A 16,205-nucleotide genomic window follows, 5' to 3' on the forward strand; every position below is an offset into this window, starting at 1 on the left:
TGATCAGTTTGAACTCTCCCATTAAACGCCATAGGTGTGCTTCAGTTTGGACTCTTTTTATCAACTTGTCCATGTTCAGTCTGAACAGTGGCGGTTCTTCCACTAAGGTGGATGAGCATCGCCCCACTGCTCTTGGAGCAGTGTTAAAGGATAAGTGAAATGATCATGACAAAAGTTATTATCATTTTATTTGTGGTATCGTGCTGCCAGGTTAGGGCGGGGGTGGGCTCCTGTGATGTTGAGGGACGGGGAGTAGTTGCTGGAACTTAAGTGCGCATGACGGTTTGGCCAGCCGTCTTGGACCGGCCAAACTGTCATGCACAGTTTGCATGTTCTCCACTGGGCTGTAATACACTGCCTGGGTGGAGAACATGCACAGGCTGTCAATCCCCGTCTGAGTGCTGACCACGGCGCTCAGACCAATCATGATGCTGTAGTCATGTTAACAGCAGCATCGTGATTGGCTTAGGGGAGCCTGGCAGCTGCCGCGAGCCAGCAGAACAGCGAGGATGAAGAGACCGCGGCGGCTGGTGACTGGTGACGAGCAGGTAAGTCTTTTTCTTTTCCTCCCCCCTCCCCACTACAGGCTGCCACTGAGTCTGAATCCCGGTTTGCCCTGTATGCAAGTTCTTTAATTGGCTCCTCTACTAGCAACTCTGTGGCCTCGGCCAACCCTGTTGCAGCTGCCTCTCTTCTGGACTTGTCTTATGGCTGTTTGTCTTAACGTTAACACAGTGGTGGTCTGTTGCACATGCCTCATGAAACAGAAGTGGGCTGTGGCTTGGCATGTCGGTTGTTTGAGAGCAAAGTTCTAGTCTTGTCCATAGTCCACTAACCCCGGCAGTAGCACAGACACATGTACAAAGGTGCAAAAAGGGCAGTGCTTTCAGGTATACAAAAAATTGACTAGCAGAGGTATTCATTTTAATGCTCCTATAGTAAAGCCTTTGCTAGGGAAAAGAGCTCTGCTTTGGCTGTAGCATATGGATTGTTTGCTAAATTTGTGTTCAACCTCTGTCATGGAAATGAATCCTTCTAAGTACAAGGTATTATTGCTCTAGTGTAAGGCATACAGGTATCTTGCATGCGTATGAGCTCTGTTTTTTAGACCGGTGGAAGGCAGTTGGATCAACAGTTCGGGTACTGGAATTTAGTCTTCTGTTGAGTGTGCTGCTTTTAGTACAAAAGACAACATTATAACCTTAATTGCGACTTTAATCATTTAAGTAAGGACCTAGGTGACAAATGCTTTGAGCAGGAGTTCATCATACATGAGTCTCTGTACATAGTACTTTTTTGTACATATTACATTACTCATTCACATTATAGTGCACATATTATATGGCCTGGTACTACCTATACCCCCTCCTCTCATGTCAGGACCCAGATAATAATAAGACAAGATTTTTTGGATGAGGGAGTCATAAATAACCCCGGCCGTATTTATTAGCATAAAAAATTAAGCAAAATTTATATTTACACTATTTACAAAATACGCAGAAAACAATGAATGACATTGATTACATTGATAAGTACAGATGTCAGATGGCTAACTTTAACATAACTCTAATACAAGTTATTCATATCTGAATCTAAAACATATCATCATCAATAATCATAATAGCAGTTACTTTTCTGCGTATCCTTATTTGAGCCTACGGCAAGGTCAATAACTGGTGTCAGATCCTTATCAAATTATGCCAGCCCGCCGGAGTGCGCATGCGCAGAGGGCCCGTTCACCGTGAGGGTACTCCCCCCCCCCCCCCCCCTCCCCCGGTTATCCCCTTACGCTCTCTGTTATCTCCAAAAGGGGCCCTTGCAGTTCTGTGCCCTTTACTGGTGCCATTGTGTACGTGCGGGGTGGCTCACCAGCCTAGGTAAAGCGTAGCTCCCCACTCCCCCGCACCCATCCAGGCAACAGGCTGTAACTGCCCCTGGAATTCTAGGAGAGACCACTTGTCCCTCCCCCTTGGGCGACCCCATTCAAGAATGGCGCCATGCTCTAAGGACCTTTAATTTACTGCTCACCAATCATGACCTTACCGCCACAGGCCAGCACGTGTCCAGGGATGGCGAAGATAGCAGAGAATCGAAAGAAGATGTATCGCGGAACACGAACTACACTGACCACAGTCCTTAGGGGCGATCCCGCTGGTGTGTGAGTAGTGTGTGACCCCACCCCCATTTGTATAGTTGACCGACTATCTGGCCCCCCAAATTGCTAACTAGAGGGTCATATCCTGCTTCTGAAGCCACCCAACCATGCTAGCAAATTCTCTAAAAGGATTTTGTTACCTACTTTAGACCAGTGGACACCGTCTTTTAAGAAGCACGGCTCCCCCCTGATACACCCGTGGGCGATCGTCTGTAAATGAGGAAACCTAAACAACCTCTCTATCTTATTGTTGATCCTCCTTACTGAGTGATTCATTGCCCTCACAGACTCTCCTCCCCTCCATTGAAATCTGGGTACCATCTGTGACCATACTATGGTGCACCCTTGGCATGCCTTTGCTAACCAACCTACTTCCGTGATTATGGCTTCCACTAGCTCTCTTCTACCCAGATTTACCAGATCATTCTCTCCCAGGTGCAAGATGATGATACGGGGGAGAGCCCCCACCCTTGCTCAACAGGTCCACTACAAAACCCCTGAACTGACTAAAGCGGAGACCCCCTTTTCCGTGAAATAACACCCTAAAACCAGCCTGCTCAACTCTGGACTTGTAATTACCCGGAAAGAAAAATGCATTCAAATGTCTCGTATATGAATGGCCAATAATCCAAATGACATGTGCTCCTGGTTTCTGTGGATGTGCACGTCCTTGTGTTGATTGTAGCTGCTGATGTGCCGTCGCCAGTTTCCCCCCTGTGTTTGAGAAACTGTAAATGTAAGCAGAGAAGGAACATGCATCAGCACCGGGCAAATGTCCTACTCACAACATGTGCAGCCGCACATAGCGCTTATAACAATTGGAGGACTACCTCCCAATCCTTTTAACATTGCTGCTGTGAAAACCCCTAGCTGTCGCCTCAGTTGCCATCCCTGTTCTGAAAGAATGAGTTCCAAAGCAACTAAGATCCAAACCTGCCTTCTTTACTACCATTTCCATGACCCTCTTATACTGAAACCTTGTGAGCGGGGTCCCATCAGCATGGATTAACAGTGTCCCCCCACCCCCTTTGTACTAGGTCTATGCTGTAGGAATGCCTCTAACTGTGTTACGGTGCAGCAAGGGTTACCATATGCCCGATGCAGTACTACCACCTCACCACGGGCCTCTTGGTCAGTTTTGGATTTCTTAATGGGTATCAATAAGGCATCGCCTTGTACCTTAGCATGTTCTAACTGCAGGTCTCCCTTGCACATCCTGTTTATTCTGGGCCACCAATTCCCCCTATTCTAAAAGCACCATAAAAAGCTAATGAAAAGGCTGCTCTGAACAGCAGAATATCCTCTGTGGTGCCTCAAAGTCAAGAGCCCCCAGTAAAGATGTTAGCAACTCCATGCCTTTCGGACGTCTTGTGTCTGATGCTGACCCCTGGAGGTGCTGCCACCCTTTCAAGGCTTTCCTAACTGTGAAACTGTTGGTGGAGTCTCCCCTGTCTCTAGTTTGCGCAAAGAAAGAGATCGCTGCCACATGCCACCTGGCTGCTGCCGCTGAGCGCCCCTCTTCATTTAAAGCACCCAAGAAAAGCAGGAATGTCCCCGTGTCATGTCACTTCTCTGCCCAATCCCTTCCCAAGAATGTACAATATGCCCAAAACGCCCCTTCATACGCTTTCCTGGTCCTGGGAGCTAGGTTAGCTGCCCCGAGGTTTGGTAGTTGGGGGCACCAACCTGCCAAAGTACTTCTGGGAAGGATGTGGGAGTCGCTTATGCAGAGGGGAGGTGTGCCCTGAAAACATGCATCTTGAAGCGAGAGAGTGCATCAGCAGCATAATTCAACACCCCTGGCACATGTTTAGCTTTGAACTGCATGTTCAATCCCATACATAACAACACAATCTCTTTTAACAGGCGGAGAATCATTTTACACCATGCTGCTTGTTGGTTGATGCATTAGACTACAGTCATGTTAGCTGACCAGAAAACCACTGATTGATTACGCAATCTTTCAGGCCAAACTGTTAATGCCGACCAGATGGAGAACAGTTCCAAGAAACCAATGTTATCCGTCACACCATTCTGCACCCACCATGCTGGCCAAGGCTGAGCCACCCCCTCATGACCGACTATGGCACCAAATCCCGCAGTACCCGCAGCGTCAGTCAATAAACCTAACTCCGCAGAAGTAGTGGGTGGACCGGGCCACACTACCCTGCCGTTGACGTCCTGCAGGAATGCCATTCGAATCCGCATGTCCTGCCTATCCTTAGCCGACACCCTGGTGTGGTGGTGTTTTTCTTTGAGACCTATCATGGCCTGGGAGATGGAGCGGGAAAATGGTCATGCCATTGGTATGACTCTCAGAGCAAAGTTCAACTGCCCTACCATCTGCTGTAACTGATGCAAGGTGACCATATCTTTTGCCAGCATCGCTGTAATGCTGTCCTGAATTTGATAATCTTGTCTGCTGGTAACTGGAAACACCCTTGGACAGAATCTAACTCAATGCCTAAGAATTCTATTGTTGTCGTTGGTCCTACTGTCTTTCCCGGTGCCAGGGGAACCCCAAAAGCCTGCATGAGCGTGCAAAATTCTTGCAATGCCCACGCACACTCCCGGGAGCCCGCTGACCCCAAGATAAGAAAGTTGTCCAGGTAGTGCATGACAAACTGGTGCCCTGTCCCCTTTCTAAAAACCTAATTCTAAAAATGAGCTGAATTTCTCAAAGTAAGCGCAGGAGGCCGAACAACACATGGGCATACGCATATCCATGTAGAATTTACCCTGGAACTTAAAACCCAGAAGGTCAAAATCCGATGGATGAACTGGCAACAAGCGAAAGGCCGACTCAATATCAGATTTTGCCAGCAATGCACCATGGCCCAGGCCCCTGAGCATCTCCACCGTCTGGTCAAAGGACGCATATTTTACACTACAAATCTCATCACTGATAGTGTCATTCAATGAGTTGCCCTTAGGTGCTGATAGATTATGTATCAACCTGAACTCTCCACCCTCTTTTTGGGGGACCACCCTCAAAGGGGAGAAGACAAAATTGTTTACCGGGATGCAATCAAATGGCCCAACTATTCTTTTTCAATCTTTGTTGCCGCCACGCCTGGATTGGGCCTAACAGAAAGTTGATGTTTGCCTTCAGGTGCTCCAACGTAGTCCGGTGCAGGAATCCTAAACCCATACATGAAACCTTCTAGCAATGTCCTAGCAGTGGAATGATAAGTGTATTTGTTCAGCCTAGGAGTCATAGGCATTACGTTAATGGGTGGGTGTGCCATGTGTTGTGCCCTCCCCTCACTCATGTTTCCTCCTTCACTTATCTTTTGATTTTTTGAGATTTGTATTCTGGTTGGGATGGGTTGGGACAGATAGAGCAGGCGTGTTTGAACTTGCACGTGTCTGGAGGCCTAGTACATGTGCGTTTATTAAAGTCCCAACATGTCCTTTTCCGTCCTCCCCCGCTACCTGGACTAGTGGCAGGGCCTGTGGTTGCAGGTGGCCAAAAGGGCTGAAAGGGATGGAATGACTGGCCCCTGTTATTGGACTGTGATCCCACCCCAAGCTGATCTAACCACGCGATTGTGTCAACACAGTCCCAGGAGAGGGATGGGTCAGATGCCTTGGCTTTCCTAAAATCCTTATTATACTCCTTCCAACCAATGCCCCCATTCTTGTTATGAGCCATAGTGATCTGGCTCTGGTAACATGCCATCTCTGTCTGTATATTAGGAAAACGTTCAGCCATCACTGCCATGAATACTGAGAAACCTCTAATCCACTCATTCAAGTTCTCCTCAATCCTGAACTTTAACAGCTCACTTGCCCATTCTCTAGGGAGTATCCAGTCCTTCTTTTTCTTTACTTCCTCCATTTCAGTTTCACCAAGAAGCAATGAGAACATACTAATATAACTACCTGACCATATCTTTTCCTTCACCTCTTGTGTGACATGTCACGCCAAGTGTTCCTCCCGGTGCGGGATTCACCCACACCCAATAGAGGCAATGTTAGCTGCTTACCTACTGTAACTGCCCCAGCTGTCTCCGTCAGCTTCTCCTTCGCAAGGCTGTTCACTGGCACTTCTTTGTTAATTTTGAGTGGGGATGGAATGAGAGGGGAAGGTGCACCCAGCCCTTCACCTGCCTTTCCCCCAGGTGCTGCATCAAACTGAGCTACGATGAGTCTCGCTTCAGCCAGTGGGTCCCCCCCTATGCCCTTTGCCCCCACTGATGCTGACAACATCCCAGCCTTCCCCAACCATGGAAGGACTGCGGCTAACTGTGACACTAAGTCTTGTGGAACCGGGTTTGTGCCTGCAGGAGCATCCCTTGGGCCCCCTCTGCTGGAGTCACTTGATCCTGTGCGCCGCTTCCCGCCAGAACCACCCCGCAGGGACAACTGGGGCCGGGGCACCTGACTGAACACCTCCCAGACGAACCAACCCCGCAGGAACAACCGGGGCACCCAAAGGAACACCTCCCAGAGGAACCCTTCCTGATGGACCGGGCACCTCCCCTTCACCCATGGGATGGGGACTGGCAGGGGTGCTTTTGGTATATTCTTTTCTTTTGTGACCTCTTTCTTGGGCCTAGCCCGCTTGGGAAGGGGGGCTAATTCTCCCCTAGGCTTGGTTGGCACTATGGTTCGCCGAGGCCTATCCACAACATCACCTTGTCCTTCCACCCTCTCCCTGAGATCCGCAAGGCTCTGCCCTAATTTATCGACCTTCTTCCATCTCCGATCCATAGTAACCATCTTGCGCATCAATGTCTCCATTATGTACTCCATGCTAGCACGCTTTTCGTTTCGCTTTACCTTACTGGCCATTGCTTTTACCAAACTGCAGGGGTTATTCTGAAACGTGCTGGCTACCAAAACAGTGTACACAATGCCACCCATTTAAGCATGGTCAATTGGGCAGTAGCCTAAATAAACACACCCCACTGTAACTTCAGGCCTGGTCCCCTGTCCAGGCCCTTACCTCGCAAAGCTGGAGGTACACGACCGGCTGTAAGCACCTGCACAACTAGAGCCACCCACACTAGCTAATCCAGTGGGTCAGGCGAGTATTCTCTAGCCCGCGTGGCTCCCAGAAGCGCTGGAATGCAGGCCTGTCCGTGCTCCCTTGGTCTCTCTTGTGTGCTGCACCCCAAAAGAGATGGTCCTCTTAGCGATCTCGTCCTGGTCGTTGTGACTCTTGGTGCTTGCAAACTGCAATAAAATGACAGTAACAGTTTAAGGTAAGCCCCCCTACCTGTCCACACAAAACCAGTGATTGTAATCTCTGTCTAGAGTAACACAAACTCAAACAGAGCTGCAACCCAAAACACGTGAGCCCCACTCAGCAGCAGTGCCGCAAAAATGTGTAAAATTAGCACACCCTGTATACCGAGCTTTTTTCCTGCTGCAAAATATGCCTGTGTTACCTCAAATTGGACAGAGATTTTTTTAATGCAGCATATGGCCCTCGCGCTGCCCCAAAACGCTTGGAACAGCTGATTCAGTTATTCAACCCCACTTCCGGGCCTGGCGATGCCCTTTAATGTTAGCGCTCCCCGCCCGTACTACCCAGTGCACCGAACTGGTACTCATTCGGTTTAACAATTTCCACCTAATATCTTGCGATGTTAGCAGCTCCCCGCCCGTACTACCCGGTGCGCCGATCCCACGCGGAATCAGCTGATTACTGAAACAGCACTCACCCGGTTTAACAATTGCCACCTAATATCTTGCGCATAACCCAGCGCACTGCTCCCAAGCTGTATTACCTGCTGAAATACCGAAGCGTCACACCTGGTTTGGAATTAGGGGATCCGCACTGCGTCTCTATACGCTCCAAATTAGGAATACCGGCTCCTCGGAAACATGCAGCGTCCGCAGCTCCCCGAAGAATACGAGCACGCTGCTATGGCGTGCCAATCGTAATCAGCACTCACCCGGAACCTCGCCGCGCTATGCATCCTGGTTGCGGTGGACACCAAACTTCCAACACTGCTCCAGCTACCACGCCTGCTGCACTCCTACGCCTCTCTCAGTGGTTGATTGCGGTCCACACGCAGCCTGCAAAAGAAGGGAGAAGACAGCTCGCTGTTCCCACACCGGCTCCCTGATCGTACGATCCTACGGTGATCCACGAGACAACCTCTCCATGAAGACCTGAAAGATACAAAAGAAATCAAATTACAGCCTCCTAGCGAGGCTGGCCCAGCAGGCTGGTGGAGCGAGGAGCAAAGAGGACGACTTCTATGCTCCCCAGCTTTTTATGCCCTGTTCCGAGCCAGGCCGGTTCTAACCGGCCTGGCATTGTCCCAACGTGTGCCCCGGAGGTGATCCTAATCACTTCCGGGTCATGTTCAGGACCTACGACCATTCGTGATCGAGGTGCGCCTGTCGCGACACTACTGTGCACAACAGGCCCGCCTCTGTGGTCGTCAGGGGCCAGCACAACCGCCATACTTTCGGCATGTCTAATGCCTGCCCCGCCTTTCTCATAGTCTGAGGGACAGGGAGGTGAAATTGCGAAATCTGGGACTGAGGACCAAAACTATGATCATAAATTAGGTTTGTGGCTTTCAACAGTCAGTAACTCGGTCACCACAGCCCATTCTCTCTCACTATATTTGCATGCAGAGTGTGCCGGTTTATGCTGCATGTATTCTCTCCTTGACAATTTCTAGAGTTTATTCTAAAATAGGGTCAGTTGAAAGTATAGACTGGTGTCAGACCAGTGTCTGCGACAAACAATCATTAGGTAGTGTTGGGGAAGGGAGCGTAATAGGTTTCAAAACTCCCCAGTACAGAAGTAGCATGAATAAAAGATTTAGGAGAATAGGATTCACGCAAAAAACGCTGGGTATGTTTTTTCGACTAAGCTCAGTCTAGTGAAGCAGATACCCCATGAGATACTACGCGGTTGGGGTGTCCATGCTATAGTGGATATTATTGGTAGCTAGCCTCATAGTTTAGGCTTTAAAAGTTATGAAAGAGCGGAAGAGAGAAAAGAGGGTGAGGGGGGGAGCAGTCGTACGCGCGAGAGGTGAGAAGGGAACTGATCAAGGGAACTGATCAAGGGAACTGATCAAGGGAACTGATCAAGGGAACTGATCAAGGGAACTGATCAAGGGAACTGATCAAGGGAACTGATCAAGGGAACTGATCAAGGGAACTGATCAAGGGAACTGATCAAGGGAACTGATCAAGGGAACAAGAGCATGGCTGAAAACAGACGAAGGATGATGTGTCTCTAAGTTACTGCAATAGTCCGCATCCTTTGCTTCTCCAAGAGTAGACTAGAAATTATATTGATTTGTAATTTGTGAGAAGAGGCAAGTGCTACAGGCATGTTTGGTATGTCATGTGGACGAACACATGTTGGGTGTGGTGCTAATTGTAAGTGGTGGCTTAAAAGGTGGGTATTTTGATTGTTGCCAAGTGTGATTTCTGTTCAATAGCTCGTGCTCTTGGGATACAAGTCCACCAATATTTCAGGTAAAGGTCTTATTGAATCCCTTCTACAAGACATTCAACGGACATTTCGCCATAGGTTTATAGTGGACAATCTCTCATGGCCAAGGATTGTTAATTCAAATTAGATTTCCATGAATGAAGATATAAGGGAAGGATAGTGTGTCCCAACGAGATGTAGCTTTCTGATGCAATGGCCACATTGGAAATTTAAAAATCACACACAACGCCAGTAATCAATGGCATGAACTTCAGTGTAAGGATAACGAATTGGACATTCTGGAGAAGAGATTTTCTTGTGCATTTTTTAATGACTTAGTATTTTTTAGCCCGATGCTGGTAAGGAAAGAGTCAGTTTCTGTAGCTTAGGAGACGATAAATATATATGGTAGTTTGAGAACTGCATTCTTAAGGGAGCTCCACAAATTGTGTTAAAGGGTGAGTTACTGAGCTTGTTGTGGGCTGGTTATCCCCGATATTTGTTGCTAAGAATCAAGGAAATTATTCATCTTTGTATAGTTCTAAGAGGGCTCAATGAGTGGGAGATTGATAAGTAGCATTGGTGAAGTTGTAATTGACCTGAGAGAAGTCTGTTTGAAGCACATTAAACTGGTCATAAGTGAGCTGGATGGGGTTATTTTATGACTGGGTCAGCAGTGCTTTATGTACTTTTGAGAGGGCATACCAGTTCTGCAGGATACCTAGATCCTTAAACATGTTTGACAGTTTCCATACGTTTTTGGACCCTGTGGTGCTCACTGCTTAGAGTAGAGAATGGCAAATTCAATAGGGTGACCTAAGAAAAAGAAATGGACGCAGAGCGCAAGTTATACTTTTTTGAGCAGTGGATTTGACCCTACATATCACAAGGATTAATAGAACGTGTTATTTTTTGTTATACTTTTAATAACAGTAGTTTGCATTCAGAAAACAATTCTTTTCTTAGTAGTTTGCATTCCGAAAATAAAAGCGAAATTCACTTACTACACACTTATCAAAATAATTAACATACTTTCCTCTGGTAAATACTTTTATCGTTGTCTTTAGTTTTTATCAAATTGTCTGCCCATCTGAACTCCATATTCTGCAGCTCTGGTGGAGCGGCGGTGCTCTCTAGCTGTGGGTGTGCAGCTTTCTGATTAAGGAACAAGCAATAATTGCTAGCAGGAGTGGTACCCTCCTTTACTATATTTTGCTATTTCTGGTGTCCATGGGCAAATACTGATTTATGGGAAAATGTGGGTAAGCAACCTTGGCCACATGCTTGAAGCTCAACCCAAAAATGAATAACATAAAATAAAGGAGCAAGGGAAATGTGCTGCTTTGAGACAGTCTGACCGTGCACAGCAAGGGACTGACCCAATGGGGCCTGTTTTAAAGAGTGTTTTGACAAATGTTTCCCTACCCAAAATTGCTGATGTCTTAAACGGCCCATTTTACTCTTGATTCCCAAGAAGAATGGGCCATGTAGCTTGCAAGGGTTCTCCTTGAAAACTTTAAAAAAATCCACCCCCCCACTGCAAGTAAAACTGATACTGAAAATAAATGGTGGATAATTACATTTGCAGGTTAATCTGATAGAGAGAAAAACAGTATAAAGTAATAGTTGAAGATAAATCTTTGAAGCAAGGCATGTTGGCCCCACAGGTCTGAGCTAAGATTCTGGCGACATTTGGGCTGGTGTATTCCACATCAGTGTTCTGTGTATAATGAAGTCACTCATCGGAAAACATCCTCCTGTTGATTGCTTTTTTGAATTGACACTTATATGGTTTGATTGGGAGAGGCAGGACCACGACCAAAGTGGCCTGATATTAAAGAACTGTGCTAAATGCACCGTTCGTGTGAAAGGATTGCTTAAGAATGCAACAGTTTTAAAGCGGGGGATTTTGTGAACTGAAGCTTGCTGAGGCTGTTATGTTCTTTCGTTATGCCTGAAAAGCAGCGTGTTTTAAATACAGATGTGAGTGCCTTTTGGACCGGTACAATTCTCACAGAAAAAGTGGACTCCACTAATGGTGTTTTCTTCCAAAATGCCCAAAGGTAATTAGGTGTATCGTTATTTGAGAAGCAAGCTTTCTCAGTACGCAGGTTAATTATCAAGCAATTGCAAAGTCTGATCTGACGTGTAGGCAGTCACCCTATTGACTTTGTCAATATTGTCGTGGAGCCCACAGCAATGTAAAAAAACAAAAACCATTGGCTAAAAGCAAAAGTATGTTTTTTGTCTCAAAGTACTCATTGCCTTGGTAGTCCCAGGCATTTGAGGGAATATCTTTGTGGGTGGGTGTGCTTCTTGTGAAAGGGAAGAATGTTATCACTGACAGTGAAGTTAGCCTATGGTTGAAGTGGGCTGACCCTGGATGCTGTAGTGGGTGGAAGGAAAATGTGAATGACACCATACTAGATCAACGGATAGAGGGCTGGATGAACGCTCCATTAAATAGGTATAATCTACATATAATTTTAGTAACATCAAAAAGGCCCTGTCTAATGCTAGATGTAAAAATGCTTAAAGTTTTTAGTGCACGAACAACTTCAAGTGCTGAAAGGAACATAAGCATGTGATGGTGATATCCAGTGGCAATGATTTGGTCTGAGCATCTTCTAGAATTTGCATGTGGGGCATCCAGTGGCTGGACTATACGGTTTGTATAGATTACTAACAAAGCTTAAAGAATTTCCCGAAAGCGTGGACTCTGTAAAAGAGTATATCTGTGGGATTTGGGAAGTAACACTGTAGGAAGAGGGATAATGATGAAGGAACATTCCACTATTAGTAATTTGTTAGAATATTTGCCCATTTAAATGATAGGCCTTGACATTTTAGGCCCATACAGAATATAGAAAAGTGTGCAGTGTTCATGCCAGGTGGCCTCATGTGAACTTCCCAGTTTGCAAACCAATCTGAATACACTTTGTATATACTGGTTTGTTAACACTGACTAGTACATTGGCCACTCAAAGTTCACATTAATGCTGAGGCCTCTTTCCCATCATTTATGGATTAAATATTTTACAAGCAGATTGCATTATTCTATTTTTGTTGTACTTGTCCTCTCCTTAGCTGTAAATTGTACTCTTTTCTAAATCTTAATGCCACTCCAGTAAAGTTGGAGCATTTCAATTCTTTCTGAGGCTTCTTATTTCATTATTGCAATAAATGCCCTCAGATGACTTGTGTCCGCGTAAAAGCATAAATGCTTCTGTGAAAAGCTAGAACCCTTTATCCCTTTAAAAACACCTCATCAGCTTGTTGTGATTGGGCACAATCATCCTTTGCACCCATTTGCGACCAGGTCATCTGAGCTCTCTTTCAATATTCAATCTCCAAAGTCTTTTCTCAATTTAGCCTTAAGGTTTCTCTAGCGCTGAAGCTAAAAGAATAATGCATTTATTATTAATCTTTGCAGATGATCTTGGTGGCCATCTTTTCGGAAACAGGATTCTTTGATTATTGTGCTGTAAAGGTAAGTTGGTTGTATCTATACAAGTGTTACTTTGGTCTCAAGAACTGTTTACATTTTAAACATTCTGTGCAACTGTATCTACTGTGGGTGGTGCTTGTTCACAGTCAGGTTTTTATGCTGCACGCCTTAAAGCATTACTCTTTGATGTCTTAAGAACGGATTGTCGACTTGATTCTCAAACCTTTTCTCCATGGGCGGCTGTGATATACTCCTGTAAATGCAGGAGTAAATTATGAGAATGTCACAACTATTAAAAGTAACCTCTGGATCAGGTCCCTAAGGTGTAAAACATGAATATTTGATAAAACGTGTTCAATTATCTAAAAATAGGAAAATTAGAAGCTTCCAAATGAAAAGTAAATGGCACGTGAAACAATCATAATAAATGTAACCTAATCGGAGGGCCTTATTTTTCTATTTATTTATGGTACTGCAAGATCAACCGTCCAGCTATTGCCATAGTTTTAACCCCTTCATGACAATCCTGAGCACCTCTATAAACACATTTCTCAAATGGCTGAACTAATTTACACAAAATAACAGAAAGCATGCTTTTCTCAGTAAAGTTCTAACTTTCTGTCAAATTTTGTGTAATTCCATTGAGCTGTTTTTTTCCTGCATCACTTCAAAAAATTCCTATGGTAATTAATTAGGAAAATGAACTTTCGGGTCTCCTCTGTTTTTTGGCCCCCGCTTGAGGAGTAACCTTGAATCTTTTGAGGAAAGTGGTGAGGTGGCTGTAATTTTTTTGGAAAGTTTTGTGTAGATTTGTCAAACAGCACCAAAGTTATCGGCAAAACAAAAAACACTCTTCCTATGGAAGCTCTGACCTAAGTATAACTACACAGTGGCAGTAATCACTGGTGATGTATGTACGTATAATATTTTTCAGACGTGCTGATAGCGCCTCTGTAGTTACGGCTAATCTGATTATAAATTGAAAAGCCATTTTTTTGTTTTCTTGATGCGTTTGGTGCCATTCAATGAATCTGCACAAAACTCCAGTTTCGGATTCGCCTGGAACCATTGTGCAGTTTCGTCGAGTTTGAGACAAATCTAAGTGACACTTCACTTTTTCTTTTCTCTCCATTAAAGAAAACATGCTTGAATGGAATTATCACAAACTTTTTATGAAAGTATAAATTTACTCAAGGAAGTACAGTTGAATAGTAAATCTAGTCTGTAGTTTTCTTGAAATTTCCATGTCAAAAATGTTTATTATAGGCCTCAAATTTTGCTGAGCAGCCAGTTAACATACATATATCTCGACAGTTAGTCCATAGATGGTCCATAATACCGAGTTCATGGACCATCTGTGGACTCAGAATTTAAAAACGACTTCTATCTGATTGGACGAGGGAGCTTTTTCTCTTGTGCAATTTTGGGTTCATAAACCTAAAACTCAATTGGTAGCATCTAGAATAAATGATGTGCCCACCATCAGAGGATGCAGGACTCTGGCCTTGTGCCCATAAAAGAATGTGAAGAAGCCATATCTGGGCATGGTATGGTTCCCAGGCCCCTTAGATAAGATGGAAAGTCTCAAATGGACCCCTTGGTTTTAAAATATATATATATACATTTTTAAGGTGCTTAGGGTTCATGTACCCAGAAGCTGGGTTCCTAGTCCCCAGTGTGGTCTCTTGGATCTGTGAACCTTCAGCAATAGGGTTTTTATCCTATGTTGACATCCCACAGTGTTGTGGACCTGACACTGCATTTATGAACCCAATGGGATGTCCTACAAGTGGACAAGAGCTTATGAGGGAGAACTAATCTAAATACAGGTCACCCTACCCTCAAACTTTGTTTTTAAAAAAGGTCTTGCCAAAGTGTGGGCTCTGCAGTTAACCCTTAAGCCATGTGCAGTGGCATTTGCTGCCTGCTGTGGTTTGGACACAGGGACAAGCTGAAAGCCAGGCCCGGTGGTCAACCCATACCATGCGACGGTCTGCGAGAGGCAGGGTTGTGCACAGATCCTGGCCGCAGGGCCTGGCCATGGGATTAACTGCAGGGCTTGGCTAAAAGACAGGTTTTGCAGACACCCCTCACTGTGCACGGCTGAAGCACCTGGGTGGTGTTGGTGGGTTGTGTGCAGGCCCTGGCAGCAGGGATTGGCTGCAGGGCCTAGCAATAGGTGCTGGCCTCCCATGGTGGTTTATGTGCAGGCCCTGGTTGAGGAGTTAGATTTTTGTGGTGACCATTTCACAGAGCCAATAGGCTTGACTTGTATATTGATGTGATCATCTTTTGACAAAAAAAAGCCTTTGCTTCGAAACGCATCGGGCGTTTGTGTTATTGCTGCTCAAATTAATTAAAACCACGTAATGGAATTGAGCCCAGGCTGTCCTGCATGTTTTTGACACTGCACCGTTTACACGAAGGACTGGTGTGTAAGTGGATAATGAATAAGGGACCTTCCTCCCCACCGAGGGCCGCCTTAATGTTTGTGGATGAAATATAGATATATATATATAAATAGATAGCTATATAGATAGATATATAGCTATATAATATTTCTTCATAGAAGTCTTTGGTCTCGATCTCATCTCACCACTCCATTAGTCCACAGTGCGCCAGGACAAAGACTCCACTTCAGACTTTTGTTTTCTCCTGGTGTCTGGTGTGAAAATTTCCATTTCTGTTCAGGGACCATCAAATACTTCTGCTTCTGTCAGTTCCAGTTGTAGAGGTTCCTGATTCATTGTCTGAAGAAATCATCAGATATTTCACCACTTTGGATTTTAAATTTGCTGAGTGGTTCCAGGAATAACGTATAATGAATAACTTTGGGAGGGGATGTGGGAGTGGGGTTGGGGCATGGTCAGGAATATCGACAATATAACTTTCTAGCTGTGACTGAAGTGTAATACTAAGTTCCCATGGTCACACTAGGATCGGGCTGAAATCTCTGCCTTCGTTGAGACCCCAGGAGTCGAACTACTCGGTCTGCCAGGTGTTAAAAAATAGGAAGACCATCTGCTGGAGAGAAAAACTTACTGGGCTCCCTAGGATGCAGCGTCTATTCCTTTGACATTCCTGCCTCTACCTGCACTGAGGACACTGAAGGGTATTACTTTGATGCAAAAACTACAGGTGATGGACAGAATGCAGAACAATGTCATACATTCACCCCAGTACAGAGA

At 45.4% G+C, this 16,205-nt stretch overlaps 1 protein-coding gene across 2 annotated transcripts in view; it reads left to right on the plus strand.

Moving 5' to 3' along the window:
* The window catches only part of OCA2 (OCA2 melanosomal transmembrane protein), a 1,149,362-nt gene that overhangs the window by 672,707 nt on the left and 460,450 nt on the right, over window positions 1-16,205 (plus strand). For both annotated transcript variants that reach the window (XM_078656175.1, XM_078656174.1), the window contains one exon: window positions 13,003-13,059. In XM_078656175.1, the coding sequence (XP_078512301.1) occupies window positions 13,003-13,059 (57 nt within the window). The remainder of the gene's footprint in view (window positions 1-13,002; window positions 13,060-16,205) is intronic.

Source organism: Lissotriton helveticus, chromosome 8, assembly GCF_964261635.1.
Source record: "Lissotriton helveticus chromosome 8, aLisHel1.1, whole genome shotgun sequence".
In the NCBI taxonomy this organism is placed as follows: Eukaryota; Metazoa; Chordata; class Amphibia; order Caudata; family Salamandridae; genus Lissotriton; species Lissotriton helveticus.